This window comes from Copadichromis virginalis, linkage group LG7, assembly GCF_057382275.1.
Source record: "Copadichromis virginalis isolate Kocher_CV1m ecotype Utaka linkage group LG7, C_Virginalis_male_GT1.1, whole genome shotgun sequence".
Lineage (NCBI taxonomy): Eukaryota > Metazoa > Chordata > Actinopteri > Cichliformes > Cichlidae > Copadichromis > Copadichromis virginalis.
The window spans coordinates 53,234,289-53,252,244 of NC_140624.1; the positions used below are offsets into that span (position 1 = coordinate 53,234,289).

At 41.4% G+C, this 17,956-nt stretch overlaps 2 protein-coding genes across 4 annotated transcripts; both read right to left on the reverse strand.

Annotated features, from left to right (window-relative positions):
* Positions 1–3,509: 3,509 nt before the first annotated feature.
* On the reverse strand, positions 3,510–11,104 carry dipk1b (divergent protein kinase domain 1B). Its single transcript, XM_085464143.1, has 5 exons — positions 10,237–11,104; positions 8,055–8,189; positions 6,149–6,256; positions 4,890–5,066; positions 3,510–4,642 (listed from the first exon to the last, which is right to left on the reverse strand). Exons 1-5 carry the CDS (start codon positions 10,303–10,305, stop codon positions 3,830–3,832), a joined length of 1,302 nt encoding a protein of 433 aa, XP_085320269.1. The 5' UTR covers positions 10,306–11,104; the 3' UTR covers positions 3,510–3,829.
* Positions 11,105–11,694: 590 nt separating this feature from the next.
* Positions 11,695–17,904, reverse strand: mrps2 (mitochondrial ribosomal protein S2). 3 transcript variants are annotated; one of them, XM_085464145.1, is made up of 9 exons: positions 17,821–17,904; positions 17,425–17,541; positions 17,197–17,317; positions 15,109–16,454; positions 14,361–14,459; positions 14,071–14,128; positions 13,809–13,895; positions 13,248–13,314; positions 11,695–12,228 (listed from the first exon to the last, which is right to left on the reverse strand). In XM_085464145.1, the coding sequence occupies exons 1-4, from the start codon at positions 17,843–17,845 to the stop codon at positions 15,908–15,910; spliced, it is 810 nt and encodes a 269-aa protein (XP_085320271.1). In that variant the 5' UTR covers positions 17,846–17,904; the 3' UTR covers positions 11,695–12,228; positions 13,248–13,314; positions 13,809–13,895; positions 14,071–14,128; positions 14,361–14,459; positions 15,109–15,907. The 3 variants fall into 3 exon arrangements, with proteins under 3 accessions (XP_085320271.1, XP_085320272.1, XP_085320273.1); XM_085464146.1 differs by having other exon boundaries at positions 13,802–13,895; XM_085464147.1 differs by lacking the exon at positions 14,361–14,459.
* Positions 17,905–17,956: the final 52 nt, after the last annotated feature.

Below are 17,956 nucleotides of genomic sequence, written 5' to 3' on the forward strand. Positions count from 1 at the left end.
AGCTAGCTCGCTTCTGTAAACGGCTAGCATAGGCCTTGTCGAGATTCGGGAGTTTGGTTCCAATGATCCCCTGGGCAGTTTGGATGGTCCAGGTCAGAGCTCGACGATTTTCTGCAGTGCAGCTGAAGTACCACACTGTGATGCAGTAACAGACGATGCTCTCTATTGTGCTCCTGTAAAAGTTTACTAAGCGCCGGATTGGCACATTTGCTTTTTTAAGTTTTCTTAGGAATAAAAGTCTCTGCTGTGCTTTCTTCACTAAGTGGGATGTGTTAATAGTCCATGTGAGATCTTTTGTTATGTGTAGGCCCAGGAATTTAATGTCATTCACCCTCTCAACTTCCTCACCATTTATGTGGAGGGGTGGTAGTGTTGTTTTCTTGGCTCTTCTGTAGTCTACAATGACCTCCTTTGTTTTGACAGTGTTCAGAATCAGGTTGTTGTTTCTGCACCATTTGATTAGATGTTGGACATCCTCTCTGATTGAGACTTGTTGTTGTCTGATATCCTTCCACTATTGTGGGAATAACTCTCTTAAAAAATGGTTTGGGAGTTTTAAATTGAAATGTAGCATCTGTCTCGTTTGATCACTGAACCTCCTTAACCAGTGCAGTAACTGTGCAAAATAATCTGTGACACTTTGATCTTCTAGAAAGCTGCAGATCATTTGGTGTGTAACGCATCATCAAAAATATTCAGTAGCTTCGCTCATCTGTCTGTGATGTTGAAGCGGTCACACCTCACTTTCATCTTTGCTGTGAATACCATTAACATTTCACATGCAGGGAAAGCCACAGCACTGAGCCAGGGGCAAGTGCTACTCTTTATCATACACTGCTAAAAAAAAAAAAAAAATCAAAGGAACATTTTTTAAATCAGCTTGTAGCATCAAGTCAATTAAACTTGTGCTAGTACCTTTGCTTTGTGTCCCAGCACAGTCCCAAAAACATAGAGGAGACTCCAGGAGACAGGCAGTTACTCTAGGAGAGCTGGTTGCTGATTGGCATTTGCCATAGAATACCAGAATTATCATGTCCACCACTAGTGTCCTGTGTTTTTTACAGATGACTCCAGGTTTACCCTGAGCACATGTGAAAGGGTCTGGAGAAGCCATGGAGGGCGTTACACTACCTGTAACAACAGCAACACCAGTTTGGTGGTCGTTCAGTGATGGTTCAGGAAGGCATATCCAAGGAGGGATGCCCAGACAAAGGCAGCCTTACAATAGAATAGAATAGAATACTTTTTATTTGTCAATTTCTTCAAATGTACTTGCCATACAAAGGAATTGAAATTACGTTTCACACTGTCCCATGCGTAGACATTGACAACAATAAGGTGCAGATGCACAACAAAAACAGCCCTAACAATAAGGTAATAAATAGTAATATAATAATATAAATAGTGCTAAAAGAAATACTAAAATATATATATATAGCAGCAGGTGTGTGCAATTGCAATGCAAGTCAGGAATGTTTTCAGTTCTTGGTTCAGAGAGTGTTTCCTTGTTGGAGAGTGTGCGTGGGGGGGTAGAGTCCAATCTGTCTACTATACTTCTGCCAATCTGGTGATTCTGCTGGCTGGGAGCCGGGAGGGAAGAGAGTTCAGCAGTCTCACAGCCTGGTGGATGAAGCTGTTGGTGAGCCTGGTAGTGCGGGAGCGGAGACTTCTGTATCTCTTTCCAGAGGGCGGGAGGCTGAACAGACAGTGCGCGGGGTGGGTTGCATCGTTGACAATTGTGATGGCTTTGCGGGTGAGGCGAGTGGTGTAAATGTCTTGCAGGGAGGGGAGTGGTGCACCAACTATCCTCTCAGCTGTTCTCACAATGCGTTGTAGAGCTTTTCTGTTATAGTCAGTGCAGCTACCGCCCCACACAGTGATGCAGCTGGAGAGGATACTTTCAATAGTGCCTCTGTAGAATGTAGTCAGGATGGGTGGTGGAGCACTTGCCCGCTTGAGTTTGCGCAGGAAGTAGAGGCGCTGTTGTGCTTTCTTGGCCAGTGATGCTGTGTTGGTGGTCCAAGAGAGGTCCTCACTGATGTGCACTCCCAGGAACTTGGTGCTGCTCACCCTCTCCACCGCAGCGCCGTCGATGGTCAATGGGGGGTGACAGGTGTGGCCTCTCTGGAAGTTGACAATAATCTCCTTGGTCTTACTGACATTTAGCAGGAGGTTGTTGTCTCTGCACCACGTGGTCAGGAGCTCAACCTCTTTCCTGTAGTGGGTCTCATCGCCCTTGGTGATGAGCCCCACCAGCGTTGTGTCGTCCGCAAACTTCACAAGGTGGTTGGAGCTGTAGGTTGGTGTGCAGTCATGTGTCAACAGGGTGAAGAGCAGAGGACTGAGCACACAGCCTTGTGGAGCCCCCGTACTCAGGGTGATGCTGTTTGAGACCTTGTTGCCCACACGCACCGCTTGAGGCCTCTGGCTGAGGAAATCCAGCAGCCAGTTGCAGAGGGAGGTGCTGAGGCCCAGTCTGTCCAGTTTACAGATGAGTTGTTGTGGTATTATGGTGTTGAATGCTGAGCTAAAGTCTATGAACAGCATTCTCACATATGAGTCTTTCTTGTCCAGATGAGTTAGGGCTGGGTGGAGGGCAGAGCAGATTGCATCTGGGACCAAAATGAACATTTTGAACCCATTATCAGACTCTATGCTTGTGCCATGGGTTCTGGGTGTCATGGGTCCCATTCACTGGCTCCCACACCCACCTAACCTAAATCCAATAGAACATCTCTAGGGCGTTATGTAGTGGTCCATCCCATGCTGCCAGGATGCACTCAGGCTGTTCAGAGGCTCAGTGATGTCCTGGTGTAAACCCTCAGGACACTATCTACCATCTTATTAGGAGCATGCTCTGATGTTGTCAGACATTCACACATGCACGTGCGGGTCATACAAACTACCGAACATTTAGAGCTGCTGCAATTACATTTTTGTCAAATGCACTAGCCTGCCACATATTTTTTTCACTTTTACTTTGAATTCAGCCCTCAGTGGGTTAATCATTTTCATTTCCATAAAATGATCCAGCATCCTTTCATTCCTAACATGTTACCCTGTCCATATCAGTATAGATATCCAACATAATTGTTTTTCCCATTGAGATCTGATGTGTTTTCAAAGCGTTCCTTTCATTTTTTGAGCAGTATATATATATATATATATTCTGCAACCTTTTAAGAAACCAAGTCTAGGCACAAGTCCTGAGATCATAGACTTGGTACTCAGAAGACCAATGAACAAGTCACTTGAAATTGATGTTATTACATCTGCAAACATTTATGTGAACAACAATTTTGTGGCATGATCAGGGACACCTAATGTCAACGATGTCTGCAGTTCAAGTGTCATCCTTTCAGAAAGATTCTACACGTGGTAACTCTCTGATTGAGATGCAAACTGATTTATACAAAAGAAGCTGCGATATTCTTCTGATATTTCTAGCTGTACCACTCCCAATTGCACGTTACCAAGGACAGAAAAAAGCAATTCTATGAAACCACAAATAATCCAACATGTTGCTTCATTTATTTTAAAAATGGATTATTTACATCCAGAATCTTAGAAACAACGTTACAGGCAGTGTCCTGAGAATATTATGTGCAAACAGACCCATTGGAACACAAAAGCATGATAGGGATTATAGTGGGAATAAAGCCTGCTTCACATTGTATATTCAGTAGTTCACAGTTTCCTGTTATTCACAGTCAGTGTAGAGTGAAAATACATGATTAAACACGACCCTCTAAAACATTTACTGCAAGCGTCATAACCAAAAACCACCTGTCTTCATGTAACAATTCATTTATAGTAGAGCATCCGTTTTTCAGGAGTACTGAGTGTTTGAAATCTTCTTCCACAGTAACGTCTTCAGGTTGTTGAGCACTAGTGAGTGGTGAACCTCCATTTGGCTTGCCAACCCGCTGAGTGTCACACAGGTGCGCAGCTGTTTTTCCAGATCCCCACGAAGGTCTGAAGGCGCTCCGAAAAGCAGATAGTCCTGCAGCAGCACGCACACTTTAGCGAGATTAGGCTGCACAACCTCTGTGTTACACTGCTTCACCAGCCGATCGCAGGTGGCCGTGCAGTCCCGCCCATACGTGCAGTCTGCATTCGTCTCACATCGCCGTCCCTTCAAAAATCCCCGCACAACAGCTTCTGATGCCACGCTGCGAAGGTTGGCCATCTTGCAGTCGTACTTTGAATTGTAGCCAACGTGGTAAGGATTGGCGTCACATATTAGGAAGCTCCCGTAGGAGCCGTGGAAGACCTCTTCCACAAATTCCAGCAGGCCAATGGTGATGCGAGCTCGGCGGGGCCAAGCTGGCGCGAGCCAGTGGTTCAGGCTGGAGCTCAAGGCCTCTGGGACGATAGACTGCAGGGAATTTGGCACCTCGAGCCTGTAGAGTGAGTTGTGGCTTACACGCTCCGTCACATACAAATCTCCACAGAAGCCCAACAGTTTCGGGGTGTGCTCCTTCTCCTGCAGCGCCACCATCAGGAGGAACTCGTTGATCTGGAGGAGAGCCCAGATAGACTTGGCCTCTGCTAGTGACACTTTGCCATCTTGGTTGACATCAGCAAGCGTGATGACTCTGTCCACCAAGGTGCTCAAAGATGACTGTTCACCGAGGTTAACCTGCAGGAAGGAGGTGAATGCATGTTATAAATGTGTTGTAGATACAAATATAAAAAAAACCTTGACAATAAGATCTTGGCCTGTATAAACACGTAACATAAAAAAGATCTCTAGATCTGAGCTCATTTGGATGCACTAATGCATAACCAATGTTTCCTAATAGGCATGTGTAGTTTTCTATTAGCATGTGACTTCTGTGGTGACAGTTGTTCACTGTTATTATAAAATAGTCTATCGGCCTGGAAACCTTAAGGAAACTGTGCAGCATCTCTTTAAATTCATCCATCGAGGTTCCACGTGTGGGTTTGTCAAACAGGCTCATCTCCTGTCGCAGCATGGCGTCGGGCGCTCCGTCAGTTTTCACCGGATCTTCAACGCCACATTTAATTACCACAGGCTTCTCCTTCCACAGTCCATTGTATACCTGCAAATATGAAAATATGACTTTAGTTAGATGAGGAAGAATATGTCCAAAATAGGTCCAGAAGGAATTTTTAAATTTTGTTATGTTTTTTGTTTGAGTGTGTGCCATTCTGTCTGTGAACACAATAGCTGGGAGGGTTATTGGTATTATACAGTTCATGTACTGCTAATACTACAATTCCCAGAATGCTCTGTTGGTGTTTTGGCACGTCAGTCACGACAGGACCCATTAGCACCCTCTCCTCTGTTGACCATAGTCATAGCAACCATGCAAATACTGCCATGCTAACTATCCCAAAATGGCAAAAAGAAAGGCAGAAAACAGGAGCTTTCTGGACAGGTGGGAGAATATGATGAAAATCTGATAAATGATAAAATGATCAAATTTAATTCAGAAGGCTGCAAATACAATTTTTATTTAAGAAATGAATTCCACTGATGTGTTATCTAATTGGAATTTCGATTTTGCATGTGTGCAATATTAAGTTATATATACATTTATATAAGTTATATATATTGTTTAGTATTAAGCTTTGCTTGTTCCAGACTCAGTTTTTCAGCAAAACTTGTTTGAGTCCATAAGAAAAGATTCCTTGTTATATTTGGATTATATATTATATTTATCCTGGACCAACACTATTATGATGACACAGGAACAACACCAATATGGTATATCAGATACACCCACTACCCATACAGTCACTGGATGTACCTTGCTAACCAAGATTGCCACTGTTAGCTGGTGACTCAGCTTTAGAGCCAAATATGGAATGGCCCTGAAAAAACCCCAACTGTGTGTGACAATCTAGTGGCTGCAGTATGTTTTTTATAGACATCCTTTAACACTGACAGTCATATCGATACTATAATTAGTATCAAATATGTCAAATCATTTACTTTTTATTTGTTACTACAATTGCTGTTATGTTTTTTTCATGTTCCAGTAAAAATTATGAGGCAATCTATAATAAAATTATTGATTAAATTTAAAAAAACAGATGTGCACTAACATGAATTTGGAAATATATTGTTCTCTCAAAGGCTATTCTTCACGCATGTGTAAGTTGTGAGTGTTTGTTTTACCTGATGTGTGGAGGAGGTGGACATGCAGCGCTGCAGAGTTAGCGTTCTCTGGTCACATAGTGCCTTGCAGGATGAACCTGATATTATGCCTCTTCTATAATGATCACACTGCAGAAACCAAAACAGAAATTGCAGGAAACAGAAATAAGCCTCTATTTATGCATCCAGTACTTGAGCTCTCTATATTTAGCCCTCCAATGTCTGTTTACTTAAAGGGAAAATATCTTTGCTAGAGGTCAGGTGAATCTAACCAGATTTGCCTAACCTGACACACTGTTCTCCATGCTCCTTCTTGCCTTTACGTACCCTTTTGACTTTGAGAGACGTGCATTTCTAACACGTCATTGCAGAGCTTCTACTTTGTGCGTGTCCAGTAGCATTTTAGTGTGGTTGTACTGCTCAGACTGACATAGATCAGGGGCTTCAAACTCACTTTACATTGTGGGCCAGATGCATCCCACTTTGATCTTAAGTGGTCTGGACCAGTGAAATGCTTGAAGTCTGTGTGACTGTGTCTTAAACGTTAAAGTTCAATGTTTCTGTTATGGATTAATGAATCAGAGAGAATGCACGATTTCAACAGGTATGTTTACAGAAAAAAAAGAAAGGCTCATTGAGAAATATGAAGCTTCTTTCAGTTACACTGGATGGTTTCGCTTACCCTTCCTGATGCAAACCGCCCATTTATCCAAGCTTGGGACCGACGCTGGGAATACAATAACTTGTGACCTCCTGAGGCTGGGTCTGTGTCTCTAAATATGGACCTGACACCAGGAAAAACACTAGGACATGTGACTTGGGTTCAGGTGGTTAGTTAGCAATCTCAGTGGAATTCCTGGCTTTTCCCATCCACATACCAGAGGTGTATTGGACTAAAGAAACATTGATCTTGACGACCAGTAAATGAGTCTTAAGTTTATCTTAAACTGCTACATTAGTTTAAAAATTGCATGCTGACTATGAAGTTTTGTACCTTTTATAATTAGCAGACAAGAAAGAAAAAAATCCCATTTCCAGCTATGTCCTTTGAGATTTTTCATGGATATGGAATCAGAGAGTGCCAGTTTTACTTCTTTCCTAGAAGGATGCTATACTTACTCATGTAAAGTGGTGTGCATGAAATTCATCAGAATGGAGTAACCCACTGAGTTATATTCAGTATGTTGTCACAAAGCAGCAAAGAGCCCAGCACCATGTGCAGTTTACCTGACATCACCTGACCGAGGAGACACATTTCTCCCAAGTCCCCAACACAGAACGCAACAGAGGGGAACTAGACATCTGTGGGTCTCACCTCAGCAGCACAAAACTAGTATGGTATGAAATCATTTTCTTCATTTATGTAAATACAAACAGTCACATGTTGTCTGTTATGTGGTTAGTGAAACTGTAGTCAAATGAGCTAAGACCAAACAGCTAAACTGATGTTACAATCCTACAGGTGGGTAGTGGGGTTGTGTCCTGTAAGAGCACCCTGGTACCACAAGTTTAAGACACTGGCCATGCACTCTTCCTCAAAACACAGACCTCGTGTCCCTCTGTTCCACTGTCTTGCCATGTACTTTTTAAAACCTATGAAATTATTATTTATACTGTTGTTTTTATTCTGAATTCTTTAGTTTTTGTCTTGGGAAAAGCAAAAGATCTGCTCTTTCCAGTGATTGTGTTATGATTTGAATTAATGTGATTGTAGTTTTTGTCTTGGTTACCCTGAAAGCTACCTTTATTGTCGTGCAGTAGTTTGGAAAGCCTGTAATCTGTGGTTAGGACTTTACTCACTGCCACAGTCAGTATTTTTATGCCACATTCACAGATATCCCACACTATCAAATTTATCTTGATTTATAGGCTTGAATTCGATTAAACCATGTAACTGAGTTTTATTTAACTCAAAGATAATACTTACGATGACCATGTGGCAAACATGCCCACGGCACAGCTCAGAGTAGGAGGCATACTGCATGTAGACGATCCAGCTGATGACGAGGATGCCCAGCCATGCCAGCAGAAGGTACTTCACTTTAATAGCTGGAAGGCGACTCTGTGGAGGTTGGTAGAAAATGGGCGCATGGCAGGAAGAAAAGAAGTCTAATTAAACCCAGGCTGTGAATGAATGAATGAACAGCTGGTCACCCAACCTTAAGGTGGAATTGAGACACTCAACTACATGAAACTAAGGACTTCCTGATTTTTTGTATTTTGCACATTTATATTTGCAGATTTGTCACACTTGCATGTTTCAGATCATTAAACAATTTCTAATATTAGACAAAGACAAACCGAGGAAATACAAAATGCAGTTTTTAAATGTGGATTTCAATTGTTAAGAGAAAAATACTGTCCAAGCCTCCCTGGATCTGTGCGAGAAAGCAATTACCCCTTAAAACGAATAACTGGCTGTTTCACCCTTGGCAGAAAGAACTGCAATCAGGCGTTTGCCATAACTGGCAATGATTATTTCACAGCACGTCACTGTGGAGAAAACTGAAGAATTGTTTTAATTCAGCCACATTTGAGAGTCTTTGAACATGAATAGCTTGTTGAAGGTCAAAGTTTCTCAATTTTGACTTTAACAAGGCAACTCCAAAGCTACATTTTTTTCTTTTTTCTTTTTGAGCCTTTCACAGGTGCTCTTAAGCTTCAAGGCACGAACCAATGGCTGGAAATTCTCCTTCAGGATTTTCTGGCCGAGAGTAGAATTTATGGTTCCATCACTTATAGAAAGTCGTCCAAGTCCTGGAGCAGCCCCAGACCATCACACTACCACCACCATGTTTGAATATTTATCTCCTTGGAACTCACCAACGGACGCCATTTTTCCTCAATCTCTGATTGTCGAATCAAGAACTTTGACCTTAACTGAGTTAAGTGAGGCCTGCAGTTCTGTTTTTGCTGGTCTGTATTCTTTTGTGACCTCCTGGATGAGTCGCTGATGTGTTCTTGGAGTAATTTTGGTAGGCTGGACACAAGTCCCAAAGCCTTAGAAATAGCTTTACAATGCTTTCCTCAAAGCTTTGACTTTGTTCCTCACCTGTTGTTGTTTCTTTAGATTGTAGCATCTAAATATAGTCGTTTTTTACCTTAATGAATAAAATCATCATTTAAAAAACTGCATTTTGTATTTACTTGGGTTATCTTTGCCTAAAATTAAAAACTGTTGATGGATCTAAAACACTTAAGTCTGAGAAATATGCAAAAAAAAAAAAAAAAAAAAACAAGAACCAAGGGCAAATACTTCTTCATAGCACCGGCATAGGAAATAGTTTAGTAATTGATACTTCTCTCTTTGATTTTCTGTAAATACTGAATAGTTTCCACTCCTAAAAGAAACAAGTAAATTAGAATAGAAGAGACTTCCTATTGTAGATCTAGAGATGTACCAGTATACAGCCAATCACTGGTATTTTTTAGACTGATAAATAAGATGACATTTAGACTGATGTTTGTGTGTTTGTTGTCACATCTCTGTCTAATGTCCAAAATAGAAGATGGAAATGTCTGGGAGAAAAGGGAGGATAAATAAGAAAATAAACAGCAATAAACTGTATCAGAACAATGAGTTAAATTCTTCTTTTAAATATCAACATCAGCCTAGACTTATCACTATTTGTGCATCTCTATTTACTGATTTTTGTATAATGGGCTACAAACAGCAGCTGGGAACCACTGATTTGAATGCTCTTCAATAGGATAGCTGCGGGAAGAGCGGGCATCACATGCATTAACACAAAATGTAATGCTACACAAAAGTGTAGTACTAAGCAGAATTAGCATAAGCAGAATGTTTATGATCCAACTTGTACTGTTATTAAATCATGCTTTTACAGTCGTGTATGCACTGCAAACCTGTGAACCCGTGGCTGCAAAATTCTGGGGTATCTAGGTAAACAATGAATGAACCAGCAGCCTGTCACCTGACTATAGGATAACGCAGAGATAACTACCATACATTGCGCTGCACTTGTATTCGTTACGGGGGGTTTCATGCATGCATGTGAAGTGAACTGACGGTTTGGTCAGTGGTCGTGCATGCTGCTGGTGGATAGTTAGTGACAAAAAGACTGACATTGTGCAGTCCCATAGCCTACCTGCAGGCCTTTGGATAAAGGGCAGAACAGCATCAAATGGACCAGTCTCCGCAAAGCCCTGGGCATCATGAGCGACTCTTTTTCGGAGGCAGCAGAGCGAGAAACCAGAGTCCCGTCTGATCACATTCTCGCAGCAAACCACGACACGCGTCGCATATTTACTGGTTATTACAACGAGCTGCTTTTCGAGCTGTTTTCTTCTCTTTGCTTGCCTTGATCACAGCGTGTGTTTTCAATAGAAATCATTCAGCCGCTCAAAAAATATGATGAAGAGTGTGTCCTTGAAGCTGAGCGATATTTCAGCTCCATCGGGGCCACAGAACGACCGACGCGGCCCAGAATCAGAGAGATCCTCAGCTATGATCCCCGATATTTTCCGAATATTAGACCAGCAGCACCTTCACCGTCCAATCAGATCAAAGAAGGCATCAGTGTGACAAAGAAATAAGCGCTGCTTGGACCCGACGAGCGCACAGCCTCAGTTTCCCAGAGACTCGCTGCTGCGCATCTTAAAGGGAGAGGCGTCAGAGCTGACGGGATTTTATCTGCCGACGGGAAATCTTACCGCGCCTCCTTCCTTGCAACCTGCGGCTGACAAATTGAAGAAAAGCCCCGAGAAGGGATAGTGCTGTCCATACTGCATTTTGCATTTTTGGAGGTGCGTGTCAGGTTACCTCGTAGGGTTAAAATGAGTTTATGCGTACATCACAAGTCATGGCATAGATTTCCTGCCGAAGGGATAAGAGGATAGAAACAAAGATTCGATCCATTCATGCTAGGCTTGATCCAAAACCAATAACGGTGTTGGTATCGGCACTATCGTTATTTGGATTGCTTGGCTCACCTCTACTGAGGGGATTCAATGACTCTTTCATATTGTGGAGGGCATGGCATGGATCCACTTGTCGCTTTTTGTGCTGCATGAGTCCAGAACTTGTAGTGAAACCTCCTCAAAGAAAACCAAAGTCAAAAGAATTGATTTCTTTGCAGTGGGTAGAGCTAAAGTGCTAAAATCACTACCTGCCGGAAGAACAGGTGGATCATCTAAGTGTGGTCTGGGTGAAAAAACAGTGGAAGCAACTCTCAGAGGTGGGGAAATGACATTTGCTGCCGAACCATAACATAACTGAACAAAGAGTGACGCAGGCAATCTTTCCTACATAACGCAAAACCTTTCTGATCTTGCCTCAAGTTCAGCACTGATCCCACATTAGTCTGTGTGCAGTCATTTTTGCCCCGTGTGCTACACTTCACACTGAGCCACTTCAATGCATGATGACATTTGCTTTCCTTGTTTTTTACTACAATGAATTCTATTTAATTTTGCAGTCTTTTGCTAGTGCTCCTAATTTTTACATACCTCTGTAATTAAGTCTTTTCATCAGTAATTCTTTGAACTTTGTTTGTTTTGCTCTTCCCTATTAAGCTATATTGTTTTTAAAACAGACATTTTACAACTTTCAGGAAAATAATTTTATTTCATGTCAATTTATTTTATTACATTTTCTGTTTCATGCATGTCAAATTCTACACCAGCTAAGTAGTCAAGTAAAAGCTCCCATTACATATTTTCCGTTTGTAAATGTGAGCAAACAGGAAAGGAAATCATCATTTCCTAGGGAATGGATCGACACACACAAACACTTGCCTTTATCATATGATCATCAGAGTGATTTGATTGTGGGAAAAGCTGATATAGCACTCACCACAAATGCAATTGCCAAAGTAATCTTTCATATGTGATTACGCGCAACGAGGACATTACGCTTCATATGCACGTAATCAAAATGAAAAATACAACTGAAAAAACAATGTCTTCAACAGTTAAGCAAAAGAAAAACAAACTAATGGAAGTAAGGCGGATGAAATGCTCGAACAGGAAATCAAGAAATGAAGAGAGAGCAAGCTGAATGGAGGAGTCAGGTGGTGAGGAATCGTTAGAGCTCCTGGAAATAACATCGTCTCCAACCCTGAGGCACACTGGGTAGTCACCTGCGAAGACAAATCATGTAGGAGTTTGTTTATGTCCATTTCAAGTTTCAACAAGCATTTCATCACTTCTCAGGTTGCAAAAAACCTGTATGTTGTACTTCACAAAGGGAAAATGTTTGTCTCTTTGGTGGTTGGTGGCTGGAGGTTATTGGTTGCTGTTAAGTGAAATTGGCTGCAAAGAGGGTTGTGCAAAAAACCCCTCCTTGCGACTGTTTTGGCTAATTACCAAAGCAATAGGCTACCCGTAGTTTTTGTGAAAGACACAAAGAGCAGTAAGGAAACTGTGACAAGTGAAACACAAACTAGAAACAGAAAGTATTCCCCTTCAAAGTAAAAGCTGTGCCTTACTGCAGCAACTGACACATTTCACTAACACACTTTTACTTTGAAGGTGAGTGTTTTCTGTTTCTAGTTTGTTTCACTTTTCACAGTTCACTGCTGCTTAGTGAGTACTAGGTGTTTGCAAACAAGTTGGCATCTTGCACGCAAACAAACTACTGGCAACTGACATAACCTGCTAGCAACTGAAGCAAATTTCACCCAGCAACTATTCACAGAATAGAGACATTTCCCTCACTAGTGCTGGTTGGATGATCTGATATCCTCGTGTTGGTGTTGTTCCCACATCATCATAATAAATGTTGTTCCAGGTTCAACATTGCAAGTGACCAATCACATTGTTGTGACATCATACTTTTGCAAGCCAAGCGATTCATTCATTTATGAAATTCCAGTGTTGCAAGCACAATATCTATAATTCTTATCGTTTATTAACCCTCTGGGGTCGCCAGCGCATCCGGCGACCCCAGAGGGTTAAAGAACAGTATCCTGAAATGTAAAGAATTCAAATTGCTGGATCGGCTTCGTGTTGGTTACCCAGGGGGTTTATCAGTGTGACTGAAGCCTAAGATGATGCAGACATTTGGACTCCTAGTCCCACTATGTCACAGGGTCAAGAAATGTTGGACAGCAATGCCTCAATGGGCAGACTGAATGAGAGCAAAAGTATTAATTCGTACCTTCCTGAAGCCAAGCCGCTGCTGCTCCACAAGCGTGTCTGAATCATTAAAGTGCAAACCTTGACATCTATATAATGGAAACATTCACATTGACATTTGAATCCAATTAACTGTAAAGGCAATTCAAAATTGTATGCCAAAAACTGTCATGTAGTCCTCTTTGTCATTTATGGACAATGAGGACTACATACATACATTTGTTACATTCAAAATATATTCATTATATACTAAGTAGCCACTTTGTTAGATACACAGCTATAAATCTGACTGAATGTATCCATAATGAGACCATGTATACAAAAAATAAGCTTTAGAAAGGTAGAGTTGTTAAATTGATTTAAATAGCACACAACTACTGACTGGCAGGAACACAACACCTTCATGGTAGATTGAGAGTAAGTATCTGGCCCGGTTCCATACCCAAAGCCCACGAAAGAGTGGATTTGAGCTATCGAGAGCCCGTTACTTTCTGCCGACTTACTGCGCAACAGAGGCACTGGAGCCAGGGTTGCGTCTCAAGGGGCAATAAAGAGTCAAAAGCTTTTTAACAAAACCTGTTACCATCCTGTGAACGGCCTTCACTTCAGCTCAACCGCCTTCATCTGCATGAAGGTAAAGCAATGGCACCTCTTCTCTCCTCATATTTATCTATATAAACAAAAAAAAAAAAAAAAAGATATGCTTCATTTATCCCAGATCTGCAAAATTCTTGTATCACAGCAGTTAAAAAATTAAGTTGGACACAACATACATAAAACAAATATGAAACAACACACGAAACTATTCCATTTAAAATCACAGCGATGCAAATATTTTTACATACCAATGGAAGTTTTTCGTTGGTTCATTAAAATCTGTTTTCCAAGAGCTGGACGGTACATCTGCAAATAAGAAATAAGTCATTCGTTCAAATGACAATTAGCTGAAACATTTTTGGTGAGTATTTATTTATTAATTTTTTTAGTTCATTTCATAACTTCCTTGACTAACAAATGTTAGTCACTTACCGTTAATGTACAGGAAGATTACAAGCCTGGGCTAGTGTTAAAATCCCTATCTCCTACCACTCTTCTCCATCATACTAACCTGATAAAAATAAAAAAAAACACTTACCCTGACCAGCCCCCTCTGTCTGTGGCCTTAACGTTTTCGTTCCTCTTAGTAAGACTCATGTGAACATTTGCCTCGCCTTCAAAAAGTTGACTGGAAGAACTTACACACAAAAAAGCGGAACTTATTTAAATTATTTATTTAAACAGTAACTTATTTAATATGTTACTGTTACCCATACATCTAGTTACAGTTTCACAAGAATTGTGAGACCGACAAGCCCGCCATCAGCTGCAAAAGGACGAGCCCTACATATCGTATGAGTTCGAATCTCAGACACTCATTTTATTTTACCCCGATTAGCTTAAAAATCTTACTTCAGCAAACAAAATAATGCTTACTTAGCAGAATCAAACGATGGCAATTAAGCTTTAAAGTAATAATGTGGAATGCATTTGGGATAAAGGCTGCAAGTTGTATTAGAGTGTAGGATTTGTGTTTCACAGCGTGCGAGAAAAATAACCGACTTTAAACAGCAGTAATGATATAAGTAATAAGGCTTTGAAAGGAAATAAGCTTTGCTATTGTGATTGCTCTTGACGTCTCCAACAGTCAGTCTGCAGGTTTGTTAAACATGTCGGCGCTCGCGAGCGTCAGCCTGAAACCTTGAAACTGCTTGTTGCGGACCGCGGTTACAAACAACCGAACAACTGAAATATGACTGTATATGCAGGAACACGTCGACCGTTGTGGTAGTACATCATAAAATGCAAGCTAATAAACTTCTTCCCACTCACATACACCCACTCACCGTTTTGACGTGACAGCTACTTATCCACCTCGTGGCCATAGAAGGTCGCTACAGGATACAACTACGGAAGCTGGGAGAAACTAAACTTAACCAACTGCCGCAAACGTCACATGAAATAGGATACACTATACAGCTGATGAGCTACACATTAAAGACTCAAGGCTTCAGATTAGTTCATTCAATATCCATGTATACTCTTCTTTAAATGATGCTGCATCCCTCCAGTGTATGTATATATGTATTAATCCTGCTTGTTTCATTCCTAACTAGATGAACAGGCATTACTTCAGTGTACACTTTCAGAAACTGCTTTTAATTAATGTTCATGTGTAGTTCATAGGTTGCTTATGTTCTGCATCACTTGGCTGACTTTCTGCAGAGGTATTTTTGTTTACAGAAACACATTTCATGGCCTAAACACTTACATAGACCGCAAGAGAGCAAATACAGTTGTGAAAATGACTCAGATACTTTTCTTTCAGTCTGCAACTGCAAATGATCATCACTCTCCCACGCCAGGATTTCAACAATGGATCACCACTTTGTTATTTCAGCGATTTACAGCTGTGATATTCACATAAATTTGCACCAATGTTAACTTTGAGCCATATTTTACTGACTGTTAAACCAGATGTTTTCCAAGTGCAGATGTGTAATGGAAGGAGGAAGCCAAAATTTATTTCAAATTTGTAGTGTATCAACATAAAACAGGATACACTACACAGTTGATGAGCTTCAGATTAAAGAATGTAGGCTTTTCAACGTCTCTTGTTTTTTTGTTTAAATTTAAGTATTAATATCATGAGATCTGCGAGGTGGGCGCTGACAGACCATGAATGAGCTCCATCTGTTTCCTTCTGTCTTTGGCACGGTTGATGGTCATCTTAAACAAACGACAATAGAGCTCGACGGCAGCTGGAGTGTCGTCGTTCCCGGGCACGGGGTACGTCACCAGGCTGGGGTTGCAGTTTGAGTCCACCACACCCACTGTGGGAATGTTCATCTTGGCTGCGTCTCTGATGCCCACGTGCTGCTGAAAGACGTTGTTGAGAGTTGAAAGGAATATGATGAGATCCGGTAGGCGGACTCCTGGGCCGTACTGGATGTTGGCGTTGGTGAGGAGGCCGCCCTGCCAGTACCGCGTGTGCGCATACTCTCCACAATCTTTGGCCGTGGTCTCTACCAGATGGCCAAACTGACGCCGCCTGCTGACAAACAGGATGATGCCACCGCGATACGCTATGTGGGCGGTGAAGTTGAGGGCTAGCTGAAGGTGCTCCATAGTCTGGTCCAGATTGATAATGTCATGATCCAAACGACAGCCGTAGAGATACGGCTCCATGAGCCTAGAAACATGGAATTATAATTCAGAAAAATGTCACTTGAATCACTACTGCTGAATAAAATAACATAGCTCTAATAGCTACATTCCTGATGAAATGATCGACCAAGTAACCAAAACATTTCCTGCTGCTGGAGCTTTCTGTTAGAAGCATTTAATGACAATAGGTTAGTTATGGAATAGTTAAAAGAAATGCCATCTGTATTAAAACAACAAGTTTGTATCTCTTCCTTCAAGGTTCTAGGACCTGTGGTATTTATGCTTGCTGTTACCATTAATAACCAGAAGTGTTACCAAACAGAAACTTCCAATTTAATAAAGAGGGGTTTAAAGCATGAAGATTTATGGCATTTTTTATTATTATTAATAACTCCCCACTTTTTATCCACAGGAGACTACCACTAGGAGTTCTGGGCAAATGACACTGTTCAAGATAAAAAAGTTATACTTTATTCAGCCATTGCATAATATGCAGACAGACTAAGCAATAGACAGAAGGTCTAAAATCTAACATGTGCCAAGTAGTGACTGAACACGCCTCTATCATGTGAGATTAGTTTCACATGGTGGGAATACCTAAACCCCACAGGACCCCGACCCCCCCCAAACACTAAGGTAGAAGTTATAAAGCCTTGACCCACAAAGAAAGACAAGTGTCTCCAGCTTATTTAATTACAGACTACAAACAATTTGTAAATATACGGGGGTGCAGCGCACTAAAACGCTGAGATAAATATCACACCAACCTGTGCCTGCAACCTTTTTTGTGACCAAGATGCACTCTGGCGTCGAATAAGTCTTTCAAGGAGAAAAGCTCAGCCACACGAAAAAAGTCTGCTTTCTCGAGGGGCTGGTTTAATATTTTTTCTGTTAATAAGGAAAAACAACAACAACAAATGACAAGTAGTAACATAAATAAAATTCTTGAAAAAAACAAAAACCATGTGTTGACGCCCTTGCGTTATTTAGCTCACCTGTAACATCGCCAGCCTGGGGTTGAGGTGGCTTCGCAGACGGTGCTGTCACATAGTGATGTCCACCACAGGGGGATGCTACGGTGGCAGCCCGTGAGTATCGGAACCCTAAAAGGCCTAAATATGGAAAAAAAAAAAGTTAAAACATCGGTAGTTAACTATCATGAAGCGAATAATGCTTGCCAATAACCTAGCGCAGGCGTTCAATTATTGCCATTAATTGTAATACAGCATTTAGCTGTGGGCTAACATGCTAAACTGTAGCGTAGCGTACACGAAACTCAAAACTAAACGCAGAAATAAACACAAGGTAAAATGTTGGATTGGCTCTAAATCTTCTGAATATTTTCCTTGAACTATTTTCTAAATAAAAAACTGTAAACGGTTTTCAGTTACCTCTCGTAAGTGCCCGGACAGCCATGCTTGCAGAACCATGGAAGGTCAGCAAACTGCGACTGCGCAACTGTAGTTCACAGAATGCCGCAAAGTAGAAGCTTGTCGTGATGTGCTTGTGTAAAAACTACAATACCCA

What these genes read in the sequence shown, in the direction of transcription:
- dipk1b (XM_085464143.1), bottom strand. Translation starts at nt 10,305, where the DNA reads ATGATGCCCAGGGCTTTGCGGAGACTGGTCCATTTGATGCTGTTCTGC. An exon ending in CTTTATCCAAAGGCCTGCAG is followed by an intron (nt 8,190 to 10,236) that starts GTAGGCTATGGG and finishes CAACCTCCACAG; the next exon opens with AGTCGCCTTCCAGCTATTAA. An exon ending in ATGTTTGCCACATGGTCATC is followed by an intron (nt 6,257 to 8,054) that starts GTAAGTATTATC and finishes TGGTTTCTGCAG; the next exon opens with TGTGATCATTATAGAAGAGG.
- mrps2 (XM_085464147.1), bottom strand. Translation starts at nt 17,845, where the DNA reads ATGGCTGTCCGGGCACTTACGAGAG. An exon ending in CCAGGCTGGCGATGTTACAG is followed by an intron (nt 17,318 to 17,424) that starts GTGAGCTAAATA and finishes CCTTATTAACAG; the next exon opens with AAAAAATATTAAACCAGCCC. An exon ending in AAAAAAGGTTGCAGGCACAG is followed by an intron (nt 16,455 to 17,196) that starts GTTGGTGTGATA and finishes CCATGTTTCTAG; the next exon opens with GCTCATGGAGCCGTATCTCT.